The sequence below is a fragment of the Labrus bergylta genome, chromosome 21, assembly GCF_963930695.1.
Source record: "Labrus bergylta chromosome 21, fLabBer1.1, whole genome shotgun sequence".
In the NCBI taxonomy this organism is placed as follows: Eukaryota; Metazoa; Chordata; class Actinopteri; order Labriformes; family Labridae; genus Labrus; species Labrus bergylta.
This window is the reverse complement of record NC_089215.1, coordinates 11,954,633-11,980,011: the sequence shown is the minus strand read 5'-3', so window position 1 is coordinate 11,980,011 and position 25,379 is coordinate 11,954,633. Positions and strand designations below refer to the sequence as shown.

Below are 25,379 nucleotides of genomic sequence, written 5' to 3'. Positions count from 1 at the left end.
CAATTCCCTCCCAAATCAGAACAAATGCAGCCTTTCTGCTCAATAGTAACATTGTTTTTTTTGTGACGTCATCTTTACCTTTTTGGTTTAACAGGCTATGTTTTAATATGTAAATAAACACCCAATATAGCCTCAATCTTTGGTATTTAAGTCATTTTACAATCTTTAAAAACTTTTAAAGATTTTGGTGCAGCAGGATTACTGCTCCAAAAATGTCCCTCAAATCGCTGGTGATTCGTCATGTTCAATGTGCGTGATGAGGGATGAGAGCAGGGGCCAATGACGTCACTGTGAAATAAAAAAGTGGGCGGAGAGAGAGAGAGAGAGAGAGAGCAGATGTAATCCAGTCCTCCGTTGTTTTTAATGGTAGGCTATTTAGAAGAAGAAGAAAAAAAACCACACCAACACACTGCATGTCACGGTGTTTCTGATGTCTCCTGCTGCCGGCTGTCAGCTGCTCTGATGCGGGCAAGCAGCATCCTCCTCTCTCGGGCATCCTGAAGAAGTGCATGGGGAGGGACGGTGGCCGACAGGGAGGGGTCCTTTGATATCAGGGCTGCCTCCTTCACACAGATGGAGCCTGGCTGTCTGCAGGCAGCGATGGCCATGGGAGATGTCTCGAAAAAAGCATCGACTCGGAACGTCGCGGTGGAGAGAAAAAACCTCATCGCCGTGTGCAGGTCAGTGAACGCAGAAACTGTATTTATGCAGAGGCTACTGTAACATATGGTAGGTAGGATATGTAGAGAATAAGTAAGCCTTGATGTAGGCTATTTTAAGTTGACGCGATATATAGACTATTTATTTTTTTATTTTTTTGCACAACACAACTGGCCTTTAGTTTTTGTTTTTTGATTTTACCTTAAACGAAATGACACAGAAATATTATGACATCCGCGCTGACGTCATCTTCGTAATAAGTCCTTTTTTTTTTTTTTTTTTTTTACTCTGTGCCGTCACTGGGCCTGTGACGACACGAAGCCTGTCTTTGCATTAACGACCTTTATTATGGAATCATTTTCCTGCATACACTAGCTGATCATCAACGTACATGCGGGTCTCTGTGCGAGTTTAGCTGTGTCATCTTTGTCAGTACGATTTATTTTCACCCCCCACCCCCCCACCCCCATGGCGTGGTTGCTATGACGACAACCTTCCACGGGGCAAGGACTTGCTGGCACCCCAGGGACTTAGGTCAGGGAGACAGTCTGAGGCCTGTAGCCTACACCAAGGACTGATTGGGCTGTGTGGGATGATAAGCTCATAAATGCTCTTTGACAGCTCGAACACATACAGAGGGAGCAGCCTACATGGGCTGTGTTTACATGTGTGTTTATCATGTCAAATAAAATGTTTGGCGATGAACTGTCCCGAGATGTGAGTGTGAGCATAAAGGTTTGTCTGTCTCTACCGTATATGAAAGTCCTGTCATTGACTGGCAACCAGTCCAGGGTGTACCCCGCCTTTAACCCTATACGACAGCTGGGATTGGATCCATCCTCCTGCGAGCTTGGACGGGACAGATAATGGATTTATGGATGTAAATAGTCAGATGTTTGTTAAGACCAAAACCTGATCTAGAAGGTTTTTCTCCCAAACCTCACAGCTCCTCTGATGGGTTTTAAGCAGGTTATGAAATAGAATTAAAATAAGAATGATGTGGCTTTATGACAGACTGTACAAAAGAAAACAAGACCATCAGAATTAAGATTGATTGTTTCTCTTTTGTAATCTTTGATGCCTGAAACTGCCGCTGTTGGGCAGGTGTCACACTGAGTGATTAACAGCACACTGCCCAAACAGCCTTTGTTTACACTTTCTTTGGCGATAATTTGTCAAAGATGTGTTCACAGCTTGTTTCAGCTGCCCCCAAATGGCTAGAAAAATAAGTTAAATTAATGACAAGTTGTAAATAATTAATCGTCCCCCATTGTTTAGATGGTTGCATGCTAGTTTTTCAAGATACCATGAGTTTACGACCGTGAAACTGAACCTTAGTCATTCATTTTATTAGAGTCATACTCTTCTTCTTCTAGATTTGGGAAATACACATCATCATCTAATTACTGGTAGTGTAAGTGATATCCCTGATATAAAGAATATCAATGGGAACAACTTAACAGTCCCTCTTCATTTCCAAGGCCCCTCTCTTCCTGCAGATATACAGCCGACACATTCCTTAGATCTTGCCATATGGCTGCTATCATTCATTCAAAAGAAAAGCAGTTTTTGTAAATGCTGGCTTCATGACTGCTCTGCCTCTTCTGCCAGGATTCATGTCAGTGATGTTAAAGCCAAAATCAACCTGGAGTCTGAAGACATACAAATGTTTAAGGCCTCTTTTTGGAACGAGACTAGAGTCTACAGTCTGGGCGGTCATATTCTTTGTAATGTAGAACACCTATAAAACAAAAGCTACACACATATGCTGTATATGTGCAGGTGAACAAGACTGAAATTCTGCTGGTTGAACCAGTGGCAAGCCTAGCTGGGTCATGTCCACTCCCTGCTGTCTGTTATAAAGTGAAAACATGGGGGGGGGGACTGTGCTCGTTTTGAGGATAGTCAACCGATTATTGTCCAGTATCTGGCCACAGTCAGGGCATCTCAATGAGACTTTGTTTCGTTGGAACAATGGGGAGAGAAGTCACTTGCTTCATTTGCCTTTGTTGGGATATGCATCGTCTTTAAGGCTACACACGTCAAGAAAAACGTGTAAAAATTCTCAGACAAACTTGACTGAAAACAGTATTGGCCCCTAAAATCAGACTCAGGGATACCAGAGTCAGGAAAACATGGCTGATATACATTAGATATAATACCTCTTCTTCTACTGCAGAGGCTGTGTTTACTAAGGTTTTCTTTGACCCATATGGCCCCTTTCAGCCCCCAGCGTATCACTGTGGCACCGGACAAACAGCAGTTGGCAGGTGTTTTTTGCAGCAAATAGAGCCGCTGAATTATTTAGACTCCAGAAAAATATTTAGGAGTGGTCCATTCAGGAGAAGGTTAATGTAGCCCAAAATAAACAACACAGCTTGAGGGGGTTTTAAGATTCAGTGGGGTGTGTGTGTGTGTGTGTGTGTGTGTGTGTGTGTGTGTGTGTGTGTGTGTGTGTGTGTGTGTGTGTGTGTGTGTGTGTTATGGAAGAAGGTTTCACCAATTGTCGAGAGGATTGCATTGAATCAGGAAAATTATTATAAACAAATGTATGACACATCAAAGTTATTAGTCTCCTGTTTATTGTAACTTTTAATAAATGTACACAAACAAATCAGATAAAACAGGCCTACAGAAAAAAAAAAAACGTAATAATTTCATCAATGCAATAGGACGAAAAATAAAAAAGCTTTAGTTTATCGAGCGTTTATTAAAAAAGACATACATTGTGGACAAGTCGGTCTGTTTTCTAAACATCATACAAACAAGAATACAGATGTGTAATCATGGCAGGCATAAATGTTCACCTCAGGATGAAATGTAATCACTGGGGTTATCCTCTGACTTCTCATGTAGCGCCATCATCAGATACATTTGTCCCAGTTTGTAACCAGATGCCTGCAGGACTAATGACAATTCCTTGGTACTTCAGTTGACCTCATGTTAGCATGTCTACAGACTAAACTGTGATTGTGAGCATGGTTAAATAGCACCAGCTTGGCTTCATCTTGTTGGGTTTGTGTTCATATATTATAGACATAAGTAAAGGTTATGTTGCTGTTCCTTTTGGTTAAGAACAAAGTGTGTGCTCATTATAGGGCTTAGATATCAAGCAGTATTACATCAGTACGCTACAAGCTGTAGGGGGGTAGATTTCTAAATATTGAGTCCAGAACAACATACAATAACTGTTTTACATAATTGCTGGGATAATAATACCTTTAGTTTAAGTGTAAACCCAACTTGATTAGCGCCTAGTATTTAAGCTGTGTCCCTCTAAGCATGTTAGCAAAGTGAATCATTCGCAGGCATTTGTACAGCGGTTAATAGACTACATCAGACAAAGGTGTATATTTGAGCTGTCCAGTAAGAAGAAAATTGAGTTGCCGCAGCTTCCTGAAAGCTCTCCTTAAACTTCTTCCTCTCGGTAAATGGCTGACATCCGGCTTCAGTGTTACACAGCTGAGAGTGAAGTGAGACTATTAGCAGAAACCCACATCAACATCAACAACAATGACTTTTTAGGTGAGGTGAACAAAATGCTTTCTGATTAACTTGTTATAGTTTCTTTTTCTCTTTTTAGGTTTTGTTATTATTGCATCAATTGTTCTTTTTATGATAAGATCCTCACAGCGATTTATGTATTCTAAATCACCTAGTTTATCATTAGATTCAGTGTTTCCCCTACCCCCCCTAAAGGTCAAAGATTTATTTTTGCTCTTTTTGTGCCTTTACTGTAGGGATAGGATAGTGGATAGAGTCGGGAATCAGGGAAAGAAGTCATTTAAGGATACCTTTCCGATAGAAAAGGACAGCTGTCATTAAAAGTAACACATGAACACCAAGATTCCTTCAAGTGTTTGTGTCGTGGTGTCACCGTGTCGGTATGTCAGCTTGTCCCCCCCCCCCAACGCTGTAAACCTAGGGGAAACACTGAGATTCCTTAAAGGCTAATTATAAAGTATCTCATGTCATCTATAGAGACAACTGAAACAGCTGTAATCCATTGAACTCTCTTACTAAGCTTTTCCTATCATGATTGTATTACTGGCAACCAAACTCCTTCTCTCTTTCTCTTTCTCTCTCTCTCTCTCTCTCTCTCTCTCTCTCTCTCTCTCTCTCATAAACAGGTTTTCCGTGAAGACGCTGTTAGAGAAATACACAGCCGAGCCCATCGATGATTCATCTGAGGAGTTCATCAATTTCGCAGCCATCCTTGAACACATCCTCAGTCATCGCTTTAAAGGTATTTGTTTATTTGTTAGGATCCCCATTCACTGTATTCTACCTGGGGTCCACATTTGAAAAAAAAAAACATGAACAGGAATATAAAATGTAGGCTAAATGTTAAAAAATATAATTAAGCTCTACAGTCCACTTAAACCATCACGTTTAAAATAGTCAATACATTTTAGAATATACAATAAACTTAAAATTCTGTCAAACATGATGTCAAACACAGGACATTTAAATAAGGTTAAAATAAACAAAACTACCAAGACCTATGTGCATGTTTTACAAATGTGTGACTTTGGTCAGTAACAGTGGTAACAGGTCATTTAAATAGGGGGAATGTTTCAGGGAGAGACTGCATGTTAGAATAACTTAAAATGAACCTGAACAAGGTAAGACATTTTAAGCAGACATTACAAGTCTCATACCGTGCAGACTCCACCATCTGTTCACTTTTTATGCATGACCTGTATGCTCAAAATAACAATGTGGAAAATAGCCTTCAATATCTCTGTTTACAATCTCTTTCTAGGCTCAGGCAGCTGGTTCGATGGTCAGAGGAGTTTCTGGGACTATATCCGTGTGGCGTGTGCTAAAGTCCCAAACAGCTGCATCAGTAGCATCGAGAGCATGGAGAACATCAGCAGCTCACGAGCCAAGGCAAGTCCTATATGCAGTTGTTGTAATAACAGTTATGGAAAATACATGCATCATTTTGTAAGCTGGTACAGACAACAATCCATCATTCTATCATTTGAATGTCATTTTGACAATGATCCTTACATTTCCTCTAGTTTGTGATGCTTCATTTTAAACTCAATCATTCTTCTTAAAAAATGTGATGCATTACTTCTTTTCTGGAATGATAATTAAAGTAAATAACTTGAAAACTGCTGACTAATAACTCTGATGCAATTCATTTATTTCAGCCTACAAAATCCAATGTTTTAGAAAACTGCTTTCTTCAGCGAAAGTGACATTTATTCATAAGTCATTTTAAACGGGCATTTATGTTTACAAGGAAACCAGGGTGATCGAAAAGACTAATGTCCAAATGTCAGAAAACAAACGACTTAATTTTTAAAAATCTGAAACAGCTTGAGTAAACTGAACCATAGTGATGAGTTGAACTACATCTTACCATGCGTCCTGCATCATTCTGCACATTTTTCTTTAATGAGGCTATCACAAGTTAACCTTCGGGGACTCTTTCAGGGACGAGCCTGGATGAGAGTAGCTCTGATGGAGAAGAGGCTGTCTGAATACATCGCTACAGCTCTGAGGGACAGCAGAACGACCAGGTGAGGAGCTCCACACACACTTGCCTATACAATACAGTCACACCGTCCCTACCTGAACATCCCGTCTGTATCTAATGTCTCTGTGTTTTAGGAGGTTCTATGCAGAAGGAGCCATTGTTTTAAGAGAGGAAGCCACGGTACTAACAGGGATGCTCATAGGTCTTGGAGCCATAGACTTTAGGTGAGGATACCTTTACGTTTACACTTGGACATTATTGTACATCGCACTGATCATTTAAGATTCATGTATAATTGTTTTTTTCTGTGTTTTGTTCTTCAGTTTCTGTCTGAAAGGAGAGGCCTTTGATGGAAAATCATCTGCTGTGATTGACTTCACACCTTACTTGAAATTCACACAAAGGTAAATGACAATGTGTAAAAATGGATTTGTTAGACCTCAGACTGACAGAAGGGTTGTACTTTTACAGATTCCAGTGTCAGAAATGTCTTCAATTTATCCCAAATTGCGAAAATAAAGAAATTGGCTAGTTATCCCCAAACAGAATACAACATTGCGAGCATAGATTGTGCTGTTAGTCAAAGAAAGAAAATGTCAGAAGTGGATGTTTCCAGTGAATCATTCTCGGTTGTATTTTCATTTAGAGTTGGATAATCGAAACCATTTAAAACATAAAACAAAGTAGGTGATCGCTGTGTCACACCAGACAGGAGCTACATGTCTTTTGCGAGAGTTTATTTTGTAGAAGACATTTTGTTGTCTGCTTTCTGTTTCAGTTATGATTATCTGAGTGATGATGATGATAGACGGAGTGTTGACAGCAGCACAAGTGATGACAGTGTACCAGAGCATCCTTACGTCCCCCTGGTCACTGATGAGGAGAGCTGGAGCACAAAGTGTCGCAAGATGGAGCAAAGGTTCAAGATCGTCAACGCCCAAAAGGTGTGCAGTCATCCTTTTTTTAAATTTAAAAACATATAGAGAATAAGATTGTTTGAAGACATCACTTTAAACGTCTGGGGGAAAAAAGGCCTAATTTTCTTTTTTTTCCTAAAGCAAGAAGAGAAGTTGCCAACCTAATATCTTATAGTGATAGTATCAATTATAGCCAGCGTGGTGTTAGCTTAGCTAAGCTATAAGACTGGACACGGAAAACAGCTAGCTTGGCCAAATGAAGAACTTAAACAACATGTTGTATATGTAATATTTTATGGTGTTTTTTATGTGCCTATTGAGTAAAGCTGGCTGATTTTTCTTTTTCCTGTCTTTATGCTTAGCTAAGCTAACTAGCTGCTGGCTGTAGTTTGGTGTTTAACACATCAAATAAGAGATAAACTTATCCAAAAAAAAAAGTGTATTTCCCCAAATGTACAATGCAAGGCCTACTGTTCCTTTAATTGCATTTAGACTTCTGCTTTACATTGCTTTTTAGACTTAGATTTACACTCACCTGAAAACAATTGGTATATTATGAATAACATTTTATTCAAGATCAAAGTCTTAAGAGTCAAACAAGGCCTGCTTGTGTCAAAATGTATAGGTTCCTTTTTGTTTTTTGGGCAATTAAACCCAATTTGATTGAAATGGAGTGTTTTTGTATTCTGCATTGGTGTGAGAAAAATAGGGCAAACCCTATATGGATAATGTTTTACATTTGTTCCAGAGGGGTGTATTTCTCCTTTCCTTTCACTCAGCGTAGATGTGCGTTTGCAGGGTTACCTGGAGGAGCTTGTGCGGCTGCGTGAGTCCCAGCTCAAGAACACAGAATCAGAGAACAAGAAGCTAAAGGCCCGACTGGAGGAGCTACAGAGCCACAGCCAGCTGGAGAAAAAAGACCTGGAGGCCATAGTGCTTGAGCTTCAGGAGCAACTGTGAGTGATATACACACACAATGTAGTGTCCAGGTTTCATGCCCATAGTCCTCAGTTAAAGGACGAACACACTGAACTGCACAATGGAAACTGTTGTGAATAAACCCTCGTCTTCAATCCAGTTTTAAACCATTTTTATTGGTTTAGTTAGAACTTTTGTTGTATCTCTACCAGAGCATGGATATGTGTTTTTTTAATATACTGTTTTTTCTTTTATCTGTATGTTTGTCAGAACCAGCTTGATTCCTTGTGACTCCAACCATCTGGCCAAAAACCTTCCAATCCCTTTGGTCAACCAGTGGCCAACGCTGCAAGCTTACAACAGCCAAGACGACATCAAGCTGTTCCGCAGGTTTGCCAACATGTCTTGTTGTGTTTTGACCGATACATAGACCAAACTCTAACATAACTTAGAAAGGGACAGTTGCTTTGCATTTTTGCTTTAAAAAATGTATGAGAAATAAATAAATATTTTTCAAGTAGAAACTTCAATTGTTTATGCTTTAACAATAGATACCAAAACAAGTCAAATATACTGAATACTTTTTTACTTTTAATTTCACCATCTATTTGATATTGAATACTACCAGATTTTTTTGTGAATTTTGTACATTTTGTTCAGCCAAAATACAATTTTTAGGTCTGTCATGAAGCTTTTCTTAACCTCTATCGACCCGTAGGAGGAGTTTCCCCAGCACAGAGCTGCTGTCGGTGGAGATCAGCCTCGATTCAGACTCCCAGAGGATGGAAGGGAAGCAGAATGGAGGAGCCTGGTGTACAGGTGACTTTATACAAACCATACCTAACAGAGTTACCATAACATACCCTTATAAGAAGGTAAACACACTCAAATTCCTGAACTGATCCGTTTGCATATCTGTCCCACCTCTCCAGAAAAGGACTACACTCCCTCCATGATGGGCCTCTGTGGGTCTTTGGCCTCCCTCCCTAGCTGCAAGTCTCTCGCCAGCCTCAAGTCCAGCGAGTGCCTGGTTAACATCAGCACAGAGAACAGTCCTGCCCTGTCGCCCAGCTAGGGGGCGCCAAAGAAACACTGCCAACCACCTTGCAGAGACAATTCAACATGAATACAGAAAAGACTACTTATGGTAGGCGCCTTCTAGTGGTCCTTTTGTGATTTCCTTTACGCTCTGAGCCCTGCACTCTCAACTTACACAATTTTTAGAGTTTGTGAAAGAGGAATCTCCATGTCTGGGACTGTTTCAACAAAGATGCAGGAAAAGCTGCTGTACTGCCTGTCGGCCTCCGTCAGTTTCACCGTCTTTCATTGTCTTGACCTTATTAAGCCTCCTGAAATCCAACCAACTGGTTCAAGTTTGATCTCCCATAAGTCACAATGCTTGTTTTGTGCAATTACAGTCATGTATATGTACCGGCAAACTCATTGTAGGGTTGTTCTGTATGTATTTGTCCATTTGTCCGTCTTATCAGTCTGTAAGTGTATCTTGTTCTGCCTGCTGCATAAAACTGGCAGTGCAAAATGGTTGAGCTGTTATAACCTATTGCAAACAAAAACAAAGTTTTGCCATATTATAATACACTACTATAAGAAAGATGAAAAGGAGTGACCAGACAGTTTTATGATGGAGATTATTTAAGCATTAACAGATAGAGGATGAATTAGGTTCGGGCCTCATTCAGTCATAAAGTAGAGTAGATACAGAGTTTAGGATGTGAAATAAAAGACCTGTCAAGCCACCAAGGTTTGCACAGTCAATGTGAGCATAAAAAGCAGACATAATATCTATTGCATACAAATGCAACTTGCATTGGGACTATGCAGAATGAATGTTTTCATTGTCTTTTTCTACAGACCTTGCTTGATAGAGTAGTTTGAACGGGACAGAAATAGTGAATGTGAAACTTGGGGTATGTCTTAAATTTATTTATTTCTGTTTTCTTATGATCTGTTCTTTTTATATTATAATTGATTTCTCAACAGATTTAATTATGTTATTTAACATCATGTAAATTACAATCTCATGCAGTGTTGAGAGTTGAAATACATTGTGTTATTTAAGATTGCAATAAATTTGCCTTTTTTTGGAAACGTTAATACTGGTGTGCTGTTGAAGCAAGTTATTTATCTATTTTCTCTTAAAAGATCATTCAGTCCATCTGCCACCTTTGTCCAGCATTAAAAATCTAAAAGTTTTGGATTGCCTTAAAATGTTGTCTGTCATGTTCGTTAATTAACGTATGAGGTTATGCTATGCTAACTAGTTAAACTTACTTAGTGAACATACTTAACACTGACTTCTAAACATCCCCTTGTTAGCATTGTCACTATATGTTAACATGCTGACTTCAGCTTTTAGCCTCATAGTAGCATGTAGCTTCTCTTCCTGTTTAGCTATGCTAGTGGGCACATGACTCCAGTGAGGTCCACCTTTGTTCCAGACTAAAATATCTTAAGAATAGATGTAAGAATTACCATGAAGTTTGGTAGCAGACATTACATTTTCCCCATATAGGCTAATGTATTGAACTAACTTAAGCTATTTTTCAATAGCGTGTATGTTTTTAAAATGTTTTAAATACCTGTAAAAGTAATGTTCCCCTCAGCATTAGCTCTAAATATAGTTAACTTATTTAGCAAATGCTGGCTTGCTAAACAATGAATAAACGTGGTCTGCAACGCACAAGCATGCTATTACTAACATTGTGACTGTGACAATGCTAGCAAGTACAGCCTCACAGATATGCTTGTATAACTTTGTAAATGTTTTATTCTTTCCATATTTTCTTCAAGGCCAGTTTGCCTTCTGTCAACACTCAATTTATAGATTGACAGAATTCAAACATTTTTTTGTTTGGGATCCCCATCCCATAAGATGAATCAGTCACATTTTTTATTTTAACTTTTCCTGAAGCGCTTTAGTTGGTCAGGCTTTCCTTTATCAAGATGTCATAAAAAGTACACGATAGATTGGTATAAAATTCTGAAAAGACATTCATGTTTTTTAGAGGAATCACCACCATTTCATGTATGCAGAATCACCATTTTATAGGAACAGCATAATAATCTTCATCTGTAAGTATGTAAAGATTAGTGTATGCTAACACACTTGGACTACCTCAGGTGGAAAACACATACCTGCTAACATAGCAGTGTACAACATGTTGAATTTGTTCTAAATGCTTGACAACTTGCCATCACAGCAATTTTGTTTACTGTAGGTCTAAAAACCAAACACACTCTTTCCCCCATGTGCCATAGGTCACTTTTTTTCATGTCTTCACTTTGTAGTTAACTTTGTGAACATGACATCGTCTCTACAAATAGGTTTCTAATAGCTCACATGAGGTCATAGGTTAGCATCACTCATTCATTAACACAGACAAATACAAAGAGCTAAACAAACAGAAGCTGGAGGTCCTTTGGTAAACGTTGGAAATGCATTATGGAGGAGACACATTCCAGATCGACATACTGTCCAATTAAATGCTTGGCTGTAAAATGAATGGATACTGAGGGGTCGAGAAAAGTAGTGTTTAGTTTTCTGGCTTTGTCTTTGGCTGCTTTGTCAAAGTGACACCGATTGTTGGGTGGAGTTGCACCCGATAGATGAGCAGGCTGCTGGACACATGGTTCAGCAGATCACCCGTCTGTGATAAAGCTCATTCACTCCCATTTTGGTGCGCCTGACACACGTGTATGTTATCTTAATGTCTGCCACGTCTTAGAAAGAGCCCATTTAGGGTCTGTTTGGTTGGACTGAGGTTAAACTGGCAGTCTTGTACTGGTCTCAAAATCTGCTATTTAAAGTGCATGCCACGTTATCTCTACCTCTTTTCTTGTACCACCATTGGCACTCCCTTTTAGTCTGAGTAAGGACATTTATCTTCCACTATGCACGCCGCGCAGTCCACCCAGATGGTGCACACACACCCAGCTGAGCTGTTCTAATAGCTTTATAAAAGTCTGAAAAAATAATTTACCTACCAATGAATGTGTATATAATAATGTGAGGATGAAGAAAACCGTACTAGCGGTTGTGTGTTTTTAAACCTATTGACTCCAGATCCCAAATACTCCACATTTAACTATCTTGCAGCCACTCTACGGTGTTAACAAAGATTTTGAAAGATATTTTTTTATGCTGTTATATCCAGTGGGTTCCTTTCAATTTTTGTGCAACAGTATTCCATTTATTTTTTAGATGACTGTTGGAACTTGCATTGTGTGATTAATCACAGTGAACATTAATTCTGCATTTATATTTGTCATATCACATTATTGGTACAATGAGGTAATGCAGTCCAGACTGTTAAAATGAATCATTTCTTATATTGCATCACTGTGCAATGCCACTGTTCTTTTTTTTTTTTTTTTTTTTTTTTTATGACTGGGGACTTGAAGTTCAGATTGTATTAAACAAATGTAATAAGCTAAGGAGCTCACAGTCCTCCTGTTGGTACACATTAACTAATAACCAGCGTTAACATCAACCATTAATTGAGTTTTATAAAGTTGTTCATATATTTATATATATATTTACGGAGGATGGTTATAGTATAATTTTGAGACATAAATTTGCTATTTCAACTCGACTTGCATGGCGAAAAATCAGTTAATACGAGATATGAATTCGGGGCGGTGACAACAAACTTCATTGTCCAACGTTTGACGGATTGATGGCGGATGGTCCTATAAGATAAAAGTCGATGCTGCCTCCGACCAATCAAAAGTGAGATCCAGAGCTAGGCCCGCCCCCTACATAATTAAATCCACACCAGCGTGCGTGGTGGAGTAAGTGTTTGGAGGTTGCCTTAAAACTAGAACGCGGAGGTGGAAAATCACCCTGACCACCTCCAAACTTTCTGGGGCTTCAAAAACACGCTCCAGTCCGAAAGAATTCAATGAAATACACCTCAAAGTTTCCTTTAGAAGAAGCGAGAGTTGGCGTTGAAGTGACTTTTTGAAGCTGGAGCTGCTTCCTTGTTCGACAACGGGGTGAAATATCTCAACATCCTCACAAAGAAAATTTGCCTGCTGCTAGGCTGCTAACTCGCACACAAGCCAGACAAAAAAAAAAAAAAAAAAAGTAATTGCCGCTGAAGAAACGACCTCGAGGTTTTAGCAACTTCTCTTCCGTCGACCTAAAAGTTGCTGAACGTTGAATTAACTTCGAAATTCTTGTCTGAATGATTCAAGACCGAATTTGTTTTTAACGGGGTTTGAATAGTCATCATCACCATCACCACCAGTGGAGGAAGGGTTACAGCTGGTCTCTAGCCACACAGCGCCCCCAGATCTCCACCAGGCAGGACATCCATTGCTGCCGTGTACTCCCAAGTCTGGAGCGATGTCTGCCCGAGGTGGAGTGACACAGATCCGGGGAGCTGCTTTGGGTCCACAGCCCCTTAAAGCTACTGTTCCATATCAGCTGTCCAGCAAGCCTCGAGTAAACCGCAGAGATGGAAAGTCAGGTACAGCCCCAACACCTGTCAAACTCTATATATGTGTATGCACTTAAAATGTGATGCCATGATGAGAGAAGTTTTTAAAATCTATTGATGTCCATTACTTAAATAAGACCTTACACGTTTTCCAAGGAAGGAATAATACAACCTAACATCTGCTACTAAAGCTCATTTCTATTATTGATTAACCTGGCAATAACCGTTTTTTTCTATGTATTAATCCATTACACTATTAAATTAGCATATATCTTCATGACTTGATATTGCAAATTATCAGCACAAATGTCAATTTTGCTTAACATAAGAGAAATAAAACAATTTAATCTTATTCTTTGGAGACTATCTATAAAGATTGACATTAAATTATTATAATTTTAGGTAGTTATGACGAGCATTAGCTCTGAATTCTGTCATTTCAAGATAAGTCAACACATCATTCAAACTCTTAACATAGTTTTTACTCTTAATAAGATGCCTGGAGTGTAAATTCTAAGTGTATCTGCATTTCATCTTTAAGTCCAATTTAACATTCTGCTGTATATTGTTAAACTACTATTTGTTGTTTCCAATATGAAGTAGCAATTAATTATGTCAAATCTGAGCAAAAAAGTGCAAAATGCCCAGATTAGACATTCCTTACCTCACTCAAATCATCGCTGCAAACTGTTTAAAGATAGCAGGATTATTGATTTTTTTTTTCTTCCGCTGCATCTCAAATTAAAAGTTTTTTTGTGTCTGACAGCTGAAAAGGCCAAACTGCAGCAGCTGAGCTCTGGCATGAGGCGGACAGTGTCTCTTGACGCCATTATTGGCCCGTACCTGCAGGGACACTGGCCCAAAGAACCCGAGGGTCAGAGCAGCATTTGTTACAAGGACAAATCCACCCAGGTCAGCATCTGAGTGTGAACACAACAATGCAGACAGAACTGAACAGAATGCATGGCTTTAACACGTTTTCTTTTTCTAAATTAAGAGTGTTCGCAGACGTGTTCTGAGGGGTCAGATGGGGTAGGTCATGTTAGGAGAGATTAGTTAGCAGTTTTCTTGCAGATAGAGAAGTTGGTAGGAGACGGAGGGAGTGTCTGCTGCTTGCACACATGTTACACAGTGAGAACCACAGCCATGAGAACAGTCCCTGAAGTCAGCTGATGAGGCCGTTTTGGCTGCACCCATCCTCTCTGCTCTGTGTGCAGGCACTCGCCAATGCTCGCTTGTTGCCCACATCCTCCCCCCACCTCCCACCCGCTTTGTTTTTCAGTTTCTCCTGCTCTTTCACTCTTCTACAAGTGTGAAGAGAGAATCTGTGGGTGTGGATTATGTGATGTGGCTGCACATCAGCCTTTTGAGCATGATAAACATTGCTTAAGTGTGCAACTTTTGGCAAAGTATGTGTGAAGTCCTGATGTCATTTGTGACTGAAACATTTCTAGAGTTACATTTTTGTATAGTCAAAAGGCATGGTCAGGGTTTATGGCATTACATACACATATATTTATTAGCTTGATATGATATTGTTTAAACAAAATAACTAATGGTTACTCGCTTCTTCCCCAGACCCCGAACTCATGGTCGGATGATTCCCAGAGCAGGAGAGGCAGCAGCAGCAGCAGCAGCCACAAACGATCAGCGTCATGGGGCAGTGCTGAGCATCTGCGAGAGGTGGGTTGACCACAACATGTTTGTAACAAATCGGGTTGCTAAAGTAGGTGTTTTTTAAAAATATATCTACTTGCTGTAAAGTAAAGGCCTGACTTTACAGCATTGAGCAGCAGGAGAAGGAATGACCTCATCTCTGGCAGTTTTCCCCATAGCTTCACTCCTCATCATACTTTGTGTTTGAAGTGTCACAGAATATATTAATCACTGCTTAAAAATGCTTGCCACATGCCTCTGAAGGGTGGTTAAGTGTTTGACATTTGTATGTTTAAATGACTTCCTCTGTGTGTACGTGCAAGCTGATTGACTGACAATAACCTCTGTTTGTCGCAGATTTCTAAACTCAAACAACAGCTGCAGCAGCGCAGCAGCAAACCTGCCGTCTCAGGGGGGCATGACAAAGACCGCCAGCGTGGCTATCCTCAGGGGAGCTGCAGCCTAGGAACCACTCAGGTACCCTAGCATCACCCTAACACACAAACGCACTGCTCTGATTACTTCAAACAAACATGTTTGTGCTCGTGTTTGCCGACTTTAAAAGCAGAGTTTACAGCACATCAGGAGTGTGGTGTGTCTGATGACAGTCCTCAGAGTGAACCAAACCATGCAGGAAGTTAGTGAACTAAAGCAATGAAGCAACAGGAAGACCACTACATCACATCAGCTTCTGCTTTTTGGTGCAAAATGTCGTTCTGCTTTTCATCACAGCTGTTCTGCACAGTCTTGATATGTGTGTGAGACACACTCGGCTGTGCTGAGGTGTTTTCAGTGTGGTGACAGGGTGATCAAACATGAGCTGATTTAGACCTGCGGTTGATAAGATTTACATGAGGAAAGCACTCATCATTTCAGGTCATTTTTGTGTAACCAGTACTTAACTTAAGCAGACTGTGCTTCAACCAAGAGTGAGTCATCGTTCGATTCAGTACTTAAAATAATAAACTCCTGACTCGTCATTGAAAGAATTTTGCTATTTACAATACAAGAGTATTTCACAATAAAAAGGAAAAAAAGAAACCGATGAGAGTAACTGTATACACATGATTCTCCCCTCCACAGTATTATAAATAACAGTTAACTAAAACAATAACCCACATGTAAACAGAGAAGCACATAAATATGCAAACCACAGATGACATACATTGAACATGGCACTGTCAGATCTGTTTGCTTGTCCACAGCAATGTATCCATTATATTTGTTTTATGTTCTCAGACCCAACCAATTCCCATCCCCCTCTCTCCCCTGTCCACACTTGTCCCTCGACTGCGCTGCAGTGTGGAGGGCCTCAACCAGGAGCTGGAGGGCATGTTCATTTGCCAGCCTCCTCATCCTCCGCCCAGGGTAACTTAAGTTAACTCCTCCTCACTTTGAGAAGTAAAGAGATATAATATGAAGGTAGTTTAACTATGGTAGTTTTCTTTTCCCCAGCTTCTTGAAGTTCCAGATGGTCACCGGGCTCCGGTACCTCCACAGAGCTGCAGCAGTGGATCTCAGAGTGATCCTGCAAACACACCCCTGTCCTCCTCGTCCTCGTCCTCCTCACCCGGTTCTCCTCTCATCTACATCTCAACTTCCCCTACAGTCTCTGAAGATGCACCTCCGGAGCAGCACCAAGGTCAGTCACTTGGTATGATATCATGATCAGGTAGCATCAGGTAAATGAGCCCAGATATACCCAAGCTCATCATCATGATGCTACGATGGTTAGCACTTGTAGTCCAAAACAGCATAGTAGTTTTGAAGTTGTTTTTATTCACCAGCCTTACACTATTGAGACCAATAATGCCAGAAAAGCACCTTTTAGTCCTGTTTATTTTCTTAAAGGACATGGCATACAGGATTAAAATATCAATGTAATTTCCCTCAATCTCTTTCTGTGCACACTTTTTGTTTACACCAGGTCACAATTTCTATATTGGATGGTATATGAGAAGTCATTACAGCAAAGCTGAGCATTCAATAACACACAGTGTAGTTCATGTTGACTGCCATAAATACTATGTTGTAGTAATGCGGTGGAACACTGACTGCAGATATATTTTAATTTAGTTTTAACAGCCTAGATAAGAAAAGCCTAAAGAAAAAACACCTGTAGTGTCCATTCTTATTGTGTGTATTATTAACATTTAGATATGAAACTGAAGTCTACGGCTTCATTTGTCATTTTTCTTCTGCTTTTTAAGTGTTCCATCCAAGTCCAGTAACTTGTCGTCATTAGAAATGTGTTTGCTGCAGCTTATAAACACAACATTCAAACTGGGCCCCTCCTCCTGAGCTCATCGCCCCCAGAAGTGCACACCTACTGCAGGATGTAGTGTGTACCTTTTACTGCTTGTACCTACACCACAAGCTACCCCACGCTAGCACAAGCTAACAACCATTGTATGGCGCCTACCTGTACAACCGAGAGCATGCCAACTTTGCGTCCACAGGTTAAAAACCAGCCTATGGTTCACCTTCGTTTCAGAACAAGCTTTATCTGCTTGGCATTTCTCACTATGACTATATTTTGCAATACTTGTCAGTTTGAATCGTGTCCAATTGCTGAAATGTATCCATTTCAAAAACTCACCTGTACGCTGTCATTGGCTACTCACTTTTATCTTAAAACAATCATAACTGGAGAATCTGATACTAGTGACATCTCTTTCAGTTATATCTTTTTATTTCTTTAATCTCATTTTACCTTCTACTTTCCTTTAACTGTTTTGATCTCCTCTTACTGTTTTTATTTCTTTAGTTGGTGTCTTGTGTTGCTTAGCTTCTTATGATGTTTGGGTTAATTATGTTGGTTGGGTTTTGTGTGGCTTCTGTTTTTGTTTTGTTCCGGTCTTGTTGTTGTTTGGGCCCTTTTGTGTTAAGGTTCTGCATGGTTGTAAAAGCACTTTGTAAACCCCTTAGTTTGTGCTTTACATATTAAGTATCGTAGTTATTATAATTCAACTCACAATTGATACTAAGAAACTCCAGTTTCATTAATATTAAATATTATTAATATTCTGCAAGAGTTTAGATAAACACTGATAGTGTTTTCATTTATAGTAAACAAGTGAGTGCAACAAACTGTTTCAAAAACAGTCATTCCTCAACTCTTATTTAATGCTTTGTTAATCTCTCATTTCTTACAAACTGTTTTGTCCCCTGCTCTTTCCAGGTTTGACAGACAGCACAGAGATGTGTCTGCTGTCTCCGTTCTCGTCCCAGAATGAAGCAGACCTCTCCCTGCCTCTGCTGATGTCGTCCTCCCCGGGGCCAAACAAGAGCTGCTGCTTCCAGAGAGAGCCTCCAGAAGGCTGCGAGAAAGTCAGAGTCTGGGAGGAGACGAGGTCTGAATGTTACGCATCTGAACTGAATTTCCAGACTTGTTTCACATGTGTGCCTCAAGTTACAATGATTGAAAACATGATTTAAAAACAGGACAGGGGTACCCCTTATAAGCCATCAGAATCCTTTTAATCAGGTCTCAAACACTTAACGGCAAATATTTAAAATGTTTACTCAAATACTCCATTGATATCCAGATGTTTTTATTACCTCTACACTGATGTTTCTTATACATTTTGCCACTTAAGTGTATAAATCCAAACTGAGTCTGTGTGTTGCTGCCCTCTGTTGGCAGTTTAACTAATTACTCTTGCAATGACAAAATATCCCCTCTTGAGTTAAACGTCTATTTTCTCATTTCTATTATGAGTGTGCTTGCATAAGTTTAGTCAAGAAATCAAACATCTTTTGAGAACCAAATTTTGAATCTCAATCAAGTTTTAGGATAGTTTAAGAAATTAGCTGATTAGTTGTTATTGTCAGTACTTTGTGTTATTCATGCCAGGGGCCCGTTTCTGAAAGAAGGTAACTCCAGCCCATTTCAGAGGGTGAGGTAACTTTACCACTGAGTCTGTGAACCTAACCTGCAGGTTTTCTTCAGTGAACCCAAGTTTCTCTCGGTCTCCTCCCTCTTTCAGAGCCAGAAACGCCGTTTCATTTCCTCATTCTTTCATTCAGTCCGTATCACGTGCGTGTTAGTGAAGATTCAGTGTTTGTCTGAATAAAAATCCAGGTTGTTTTAATATGATATGTTAGGTAGTCATTACTACAGTGTATAAAAACTATACTAAACTATTTTATCTAACGTCTTTTAGTCAATCCTCAGTATGAAGTGGCTGCATTACTCCGCCGGGAATTAGAGCCTACATTAACGTCAGGAGATGATCATTTAATTAGGTTTAATTAATAAATTAACAGGATAAAGGTGAGAGGATATTAAGCATTAAACATAAAGGGATAAAGTTAATGCACATTCAAATAGACACTGAATGAAGTTAACTATAAATCTATATTAGCCTATTATGTTCTTATTTCATTTTGAGCTGTTTTAAAGTCGCCTTTCTTAATGAAAATAAATTGCAGGTATAGGCCTACAATTCCACCAGATTTGACCTGCAATAGGCCTATAATAATTCTGATTAAAAATTAAATTGATAGACTTCATTACACGCTGACGCGAGCAGCTGTTTTCTCTTACACCACTTTTCTCTTTGCTAAGTGCTTAGTGTTACTTTTTTTTCCTGCTTAAAACCTGTTCATATTCTCCTTATGTTGTATAAAGATAGACTTTATTTCGAGATGGTTAAAGGAGGAGGATCTCTTTTTTTTTTTTTTTTTTTGTCACCTGTTGCCATGGCGAATCGAAAAAATCGGGGCTCCATTTAAGGTGGCATTTTATCGTCGTGGTGCACGCGCTGAAGACAGAGTGAACCTACTCAGAGTTGACTTAACAAATTAAAATCTGCTGATCTGGAACCGAAAACTCAGAGTTTTCCATCTGAGAGTAAATCAACTCAGCTCAGGGTTAGACTGAGGGTGTGTTGAACCTTCTTTCAGAAACGGGCCCCTGGTCACCTCTCTCCTCTTGTGTTGTTTCAACCTGTGTATTTTACTGTGAAAACAAATCAGGGTGTAAACTTCTGTAACAGTCATACTAACTTGGCAACTTGTTGTTGTGGTGAATGAGAAGGGAGTCCATAGCCTGTGAAGTCTTAGAGTCTGGATTGACTAAATCTCATCCTGTGTGTTGATGTAACCAAACCTCATTCTTGATTTGTAATTGTTTTGTTATCATTGTCTAACAGCCATTCTCTGTTTATTCTGTAGCCACTCACACCAACTGAAGCCCACCCTCATCTCCTCCTGCCCTGACCCGAACAAGGTAAACTTCACCCCCCATGGAGGCTCCGCCTTCTGCCCCGTCAGCCTCCTGAAGCCCCTGCTCCCCTCCATGGACCTGCTGTTCCGCAGCCTTGCCGTCTCTCCAGCGGGCAGCTGCTCGAGCCAGGGAACCAGCTCCTGCCAGGCGACATCCTCCGGCGACCGGGTCGCTCCTCCTGATCCTCCTTCAACAGCTCTCACTGCTGCTGTGGTGGGAGAAGGCTTGGGGGAGGGGCTTGCATTCTGATCTTTTTCTTTGTGGAAAATGATGATGGTAATAATCTCAGTGGTCTGGTACAAGTTGGTCAAAATTGCTTTATTTTAAGGAAGGAAAATTCCTTTTCTATATAGGTCTAAAATCTTAAAATTAAAAAAATATTGAAAGAAAAATTGATAACTATGTGCTTTAAGAGCTACTTGTTTAGGATTTCTGGGCATATTGACCTTTTTTTGGTTCTCATTTCATAATCCAAAGATGTATTTTAGGCCAAACACCAGTGCAGATTTTCTCGCATCTTTAAGTCTTTATCAATCACTGCACATTTTCTGCCCAAAGAAGCCGTTGCAGACACTTATTTCTTGATCCTTTGTTTCGCTTACTCTACCCAGGGTATAAATATTTTGGGCAGAGTAAGAAAAACTGCATCTTGGATAATTGGATTTTAAGTATTGATATGTATTCTCTGCGATTCACCTTCAGTTCTTTTTACCTAATCTGACCTCGCACCTCCCTCTGGTGTACAAAGCATGACAAATCAGTTGGGTACTTTTAATTTACCTGTTTCGAAAAAAAAAAAATTTAAAAAAATGACGCAATGAATTATTTTTGTAGACTTAAGGGAATTTAAAGATGTTGGACTTGGGTAGCATCGATACCTAAAGGTGTCAGCTCATGCATTCCTACTTTAAAAAGTTACACAGCTGTTTATATGTTGGTCATCTTGTTTACTTGTTTAAAAAAAGAACTTGTGCATGTGTTAATGGACACGACCTGTCCTGCCCTGATGTGTGCTTGACGCTATGTGTATAGTTTTGAGGTTTCACGACCTAGTCGACTACCTAACCAGTTTTAGTGGTGTAGATTGTTTCCCCGAAGATGTTCCTCTTCTTCTGCCGAGCTGACAAAGTTTTGACGTTCAGATAGTTTTATTTCTGGTAGACATGTTTGCACAAATTGAACTGCTACGTTTGAGTCGCATTTCTTATTTTTATATCCACTTTTTGTACGTTAAGAGTAGTAATGTGTATTTTCTACATCTTTTTCAATTACCTGCAACATAAGCTAAAAAAAAAAGAAAATGTTACTTGTGGTTTTGTTCTGTTGGTATAATTGAGGCAGGTGTTACATGAGATACTGTATTGGTGGATTTTTATGCACTTCCAGGAGAAGGTTTCTTCCATATGTTAATTGTGGCTGACAGGAGTTTTTTTTGTGTGTGTGTGTGTGTGTGCATGTGGATGAACAGTTAACTAGTCTGATTTTTTTTTTTTTTTTTTTAAACTAACTTCTCCTAGTTTAGTATCCTGGTGAAAATACTGATGAAATGAAACATTGTATTCAAAATAAGCCTCAATTTCAATGTTTTCTGTATCAGTGTGAATGCTGGGGATGTACTGTTTCTCTCAGGTTCTGCGTTCTGTCCACATAAATATGACTGATAAAATGATGTGTTTGTGGTTTATTAAACTAGTCTTAAGTTATGACTCCTTTTGCTGTGTTCTGCATTCCAACTACCTCCACAAAGGCGTCAAAGTTTCAGCTGGTATTAGTTGGGTATCTTTTTTATTGCCTTTAGACTTTTTTCCTAATGTGTTTACCAGCCAGTTTGTCAGTAACTAGTCTTCAAAGTTATTCTCCATGTGCAGATGTGACAAATGATGACATTTTGTAAGTTTATCTTCCCTTGTAGTGTGGCACGGTAATTTCAGTCAGACTATGTAGTGCCTACACACTGTGTTTATCAATGCAAGAATATATGATTGGGTAATGGCTCCTTCTACAGTGGACGAAAAACACTTTAAATCTCATTCTTGAGATGTTTGACATGAGTTAAGAAAATGATCAGTGAAGAGGTTTCTTTAAGACCTTCAGTTGCTCTACCCCACATGGTATACATTAGGCTACATTAACAGGGTACAAATGTACAGCTGTTACCGTTGCATTGTGGGATTGGCTGGCAGCAGAGGACGTGGTGAACACTTCACTGTACGTTCATCTCCGTAGGTAACCCGCACGAGCTCGTCTAGAAGAAGAAGAAGCGTGCAATTTTCGACCCGCAGATTTTCTGCTAACGGACTCCGTCAGCGAGAGGAGTGTTTGCCATGTTGGGGACGGTCGCCAAACAGTTAAAGAGCCACCCAGCTGTAAGTCATGTCTAATGTATTTTGTTATAAACATTTGAACGACCCGGTGACATTGAAAGCGCTAGCAGGACGCGCGTGGGGCAGGCGCGCGCGCATATTCCCCAAAATCACACCCTTGTTAATGTGATGAATTATCATCGCTGCTATTTTAATTTCATATTACTTATCAACTTCACAGGAAAAGTAAAGGTTTTTCATTATTTCATTATTCTTATCCTGTCATCGGCTATTTAAAATATCATCACATGCTACTTCCTCGACATAGATTTCGGATACAACGATATAGCCTACAGATATCACCAAATAAAAAAATACATTAAAAAGCCCACATTTGCTATCCTACTCATTCCCCTTTTTACCTTTCCTATACACGTTTAGTTATGTTTTCATCCCTTCCTCCCATAGAGCTTTTATTTTCTTACTGGCCCCCCTTTAAGCTTTTTTTTTCTCTTCCTTATGCTGCATTTTGTAATGAAGCCACCTGCTCTCGATGAGCAAATTAAATTAGCTTTTTTGAGGCCCGAAATCTCGGTCATGTGAGGGGAATAAATAGCACAGTATAGCCTGCCCTTATGTCCACAGCCATGTATGTAGGGCTGTAAAGCACGTACACAGCACACTGTATTGACTGGCATGACTCAGGGCTCAAGGATTGCACGAGTGTTTATCAAGGACGAATGGGTGAGAGTGCTATGATACGGTTGAGTCCTTTATTAGATTACTGTGTACAAATGTTTTTGTCTCATACTAAATAATGCAAGCTCTCATTTAAAGTATTTGTCTTTTAATGAGTTTTTTTTTTTTTTTAGCCTTTAGGCATGTGCATACACTGAACACACTGGCACTTCATATTCACAATTTTGCTGCAGGAATGAAATATAAGGGTACATCGCCAACAAGGGGTCAATACCAATAATATGTCATATAATAATTATCCTGATTCCCTGTGAATCGCTGGATTATTTGAGTACTTTAAAAAAAAAAAGGTAAACTACTGAGATGATGGATCACATGAAGAATACCTTGGGATCTCAGAATGAATAACAAATCTAAATCTCAACTAATGCAAACAACAGATGATCTTCATTGTTGTTTATAGGTCTTGATTTAAAAAGAAATAATATTTGAACATTGGTACATTATAATGTGTTTATCTTTTTTCTTTCTCCAGCTCATTCCCCTCTTCGTTTTCATCGGTGGCGGGGCAACCATGAGCATGATGTATCTGGCTCGGCTAGCTCTGAAAAACCCTGATGTCTCGTAAGTTAAATCTGAATCAAGTATGATTCATAGGGGGTCCAACTTTTTTTTAAAAACTTTAATCCCTTTGTTGGCCTCATTACACCAGTACCTTTTTTTCAAATGTCTTTCAAACCTCAGAGTGTGCTTACATATAAGGTATTTAAAAAAAAAAAACACAATATCAAATATTTTTTCTTATTTTCTTTCCTTAGATGGGATCGTAAGAACAACCCTGAGCCCTGGAACAACATGCAGCCTGACCATCAGTACAAAGTACGAGCATTTATCAACATTTTGCACAAATAACTTCTACTGTTCTGATGCATTCGATTGTCAACTGTCATTTTCTTTAAATGGCTGTTGAGTTAAATATAAAGTGAAACCATATTTATGTGTGGGATAAGCCATATCAGTTCTGTTATCTTGCCTCAAAGTTCAAACTGCCTCCCTTGTACTGATTGTGTACATTTGTTACCGTGTGTGTATTTTCAGCTTTTCACGGTCAACATGGACTACTCCAAATTGAAGAAGGACAGGCCTGATTTCTAAGTCACCCAGTCCATTCGCCTCTCTGACATTGCCGTCAGCGTGAGATGCCATTGCACTTTTTGCCAAACACAAAACAAGCCCATGCCGCTGAATGAAGGTTGAATCACACACTGTGTGCTGCACTCATTCAGTCAGTTCATTTCCAGTGTGAAGGGGAAAGGGATCATTCACTTATTCACATTCACATATGTGACTTTAAAATAAAAAAGAAAACAGGCAACCACCTGTTTTACTAATTGATGAATTTATTTTTGTCTTTGTTGTAAATTATTAAAACCATTTAAATCTCACATCTTCTGGTATGTGTATTTTTCCACAGTTAACTGTAGTTTTAATTATGAAATAAGTGTGACTCGACTCTTTTATTCTTAAAATCTTATATATTTAGCCAATCAGTGGTAAATAACCTTTACAGTTAGCACAGAATATCTTGAAACATGCCTCAGAAAAACTTGTAAGAGAAGACCTTATTAACAAATGACTCTTACTGATACTACTCATACTGAGACGGTTAATCAGTATGAGTAGGTCTGTATGATTAAGAAATAACTGTGAGCTATAAAAGACAGTAAATCAGTAATAGTAGGCCTATATGATTAAGAAAAAAGAAAAATGTACAAAATAACGCTTTGAAAGCATTTCAGTAAATTCAGTTATGAGGTTTTGAAGTTTGTAGGAAGTACATGTTGCACTGTTAGAACCCTGATGAACCCTCTGGTGAGAAATACAAATCCTCTGCAGCGACATGATGTTGCTCTGGTACAAGAAATTGGTGGTGGTGGTGGTGGTGATGGGGGGAGGTCGATAATAAACATTTGCATCATGTGGTTAAGTAGCTTGTTAAAATAAATCACAATGTGAGAGAATGGTGTAGCCTATCAGTATTTT

General features: G+C 39.4%; 3 protein-coding genes across 3 annotated transcripts; all 3 read left to right on the top strand.

The window, feature by feature from the left end:
• Positions 1 to 302: 302 nt before the first annotated feature.
• Positions 303 to 10,101, top strand: rundc3ab (RUN domain containing 3Ab). The gene is made up of 11 exons (XM_020639414.3): positions 303 to 680; positions 4,791 to 4,906; positions 5,426 to 5,553; positions 6,109 to 6,194; positions 6,286 to 6,375; positions 6,475 to 6,555; positions 6,930 to 7,095; positions 7,867 to 8,024; positions 8,257 to 8,376; positions 8,705 to 8,805; positions 8,919 to 10,101. Exons 1-11 carry the CDS (start codon positions 574 to 576, stop codon positions 9,059 to 9,061), a joined length of 1,296 nt encoding a protein of 431 aa, XP_020495070.1. The 5' UTR covers positions 303 to 573; the 3' UTR covers positions 9,062 to 10,101.
• Positions 10,102 to 12,794: 2,693 nt separating this feature from the next.
• LOC109988077 (protein FAM117A) lies at positions 12,795 to 22,038 on the top strand. The gene is made up of 8 exons (XM_020639426.3): positions 12,795 to 13,478; positions 14,215 to 14,360; positions 15,027 to 15,131; positions 15,462 to 15,581; positions 16,344 to 16,472; positions 16,560 to 16,746; positions 18,286 to 18,457; positions 20,283 to 22,038. Exons 1-8 carry the CDS (start codon positions 13,355 to 13,357, stop codon positions 20,581 to 20,583), a joined length of 1,284 nt encoding a protein of 427 aa, XP_020495082.2. The 5' UTR covers positions 12,795 to 13,354; the 3' UTR covers positions 20,584 to 22,038.
• Positions 22,039 to 22,511: 473 nt separating this feature from the next.
• ndufa4b (NDUFA4 mitochondrial complex associated b) lies at positions 22,512 to 24,781 on the top strand. Its single transcript, XM_020639788.3, has 4 exons — positions 22,512 to 22,700; positions 23,872 to 23,960; positions 24,155 to 24,215; positions 24,435 to 24,781. Exons 1-4 carry the CDS (start codon positions 22,659 to 22,661, stop codon positions 24,489 to 24,491), a joined length of 249 nt encoding a protein of 82 aa, XP_020495444.1. The 5' UTR covers positions 22,512 to 22,658; the 3' UTR covers positions 24,492 to 24,781.
• The last annotated feature ends 598 nt before the right edge of the window (positions 24,782 to 25,379 follow it).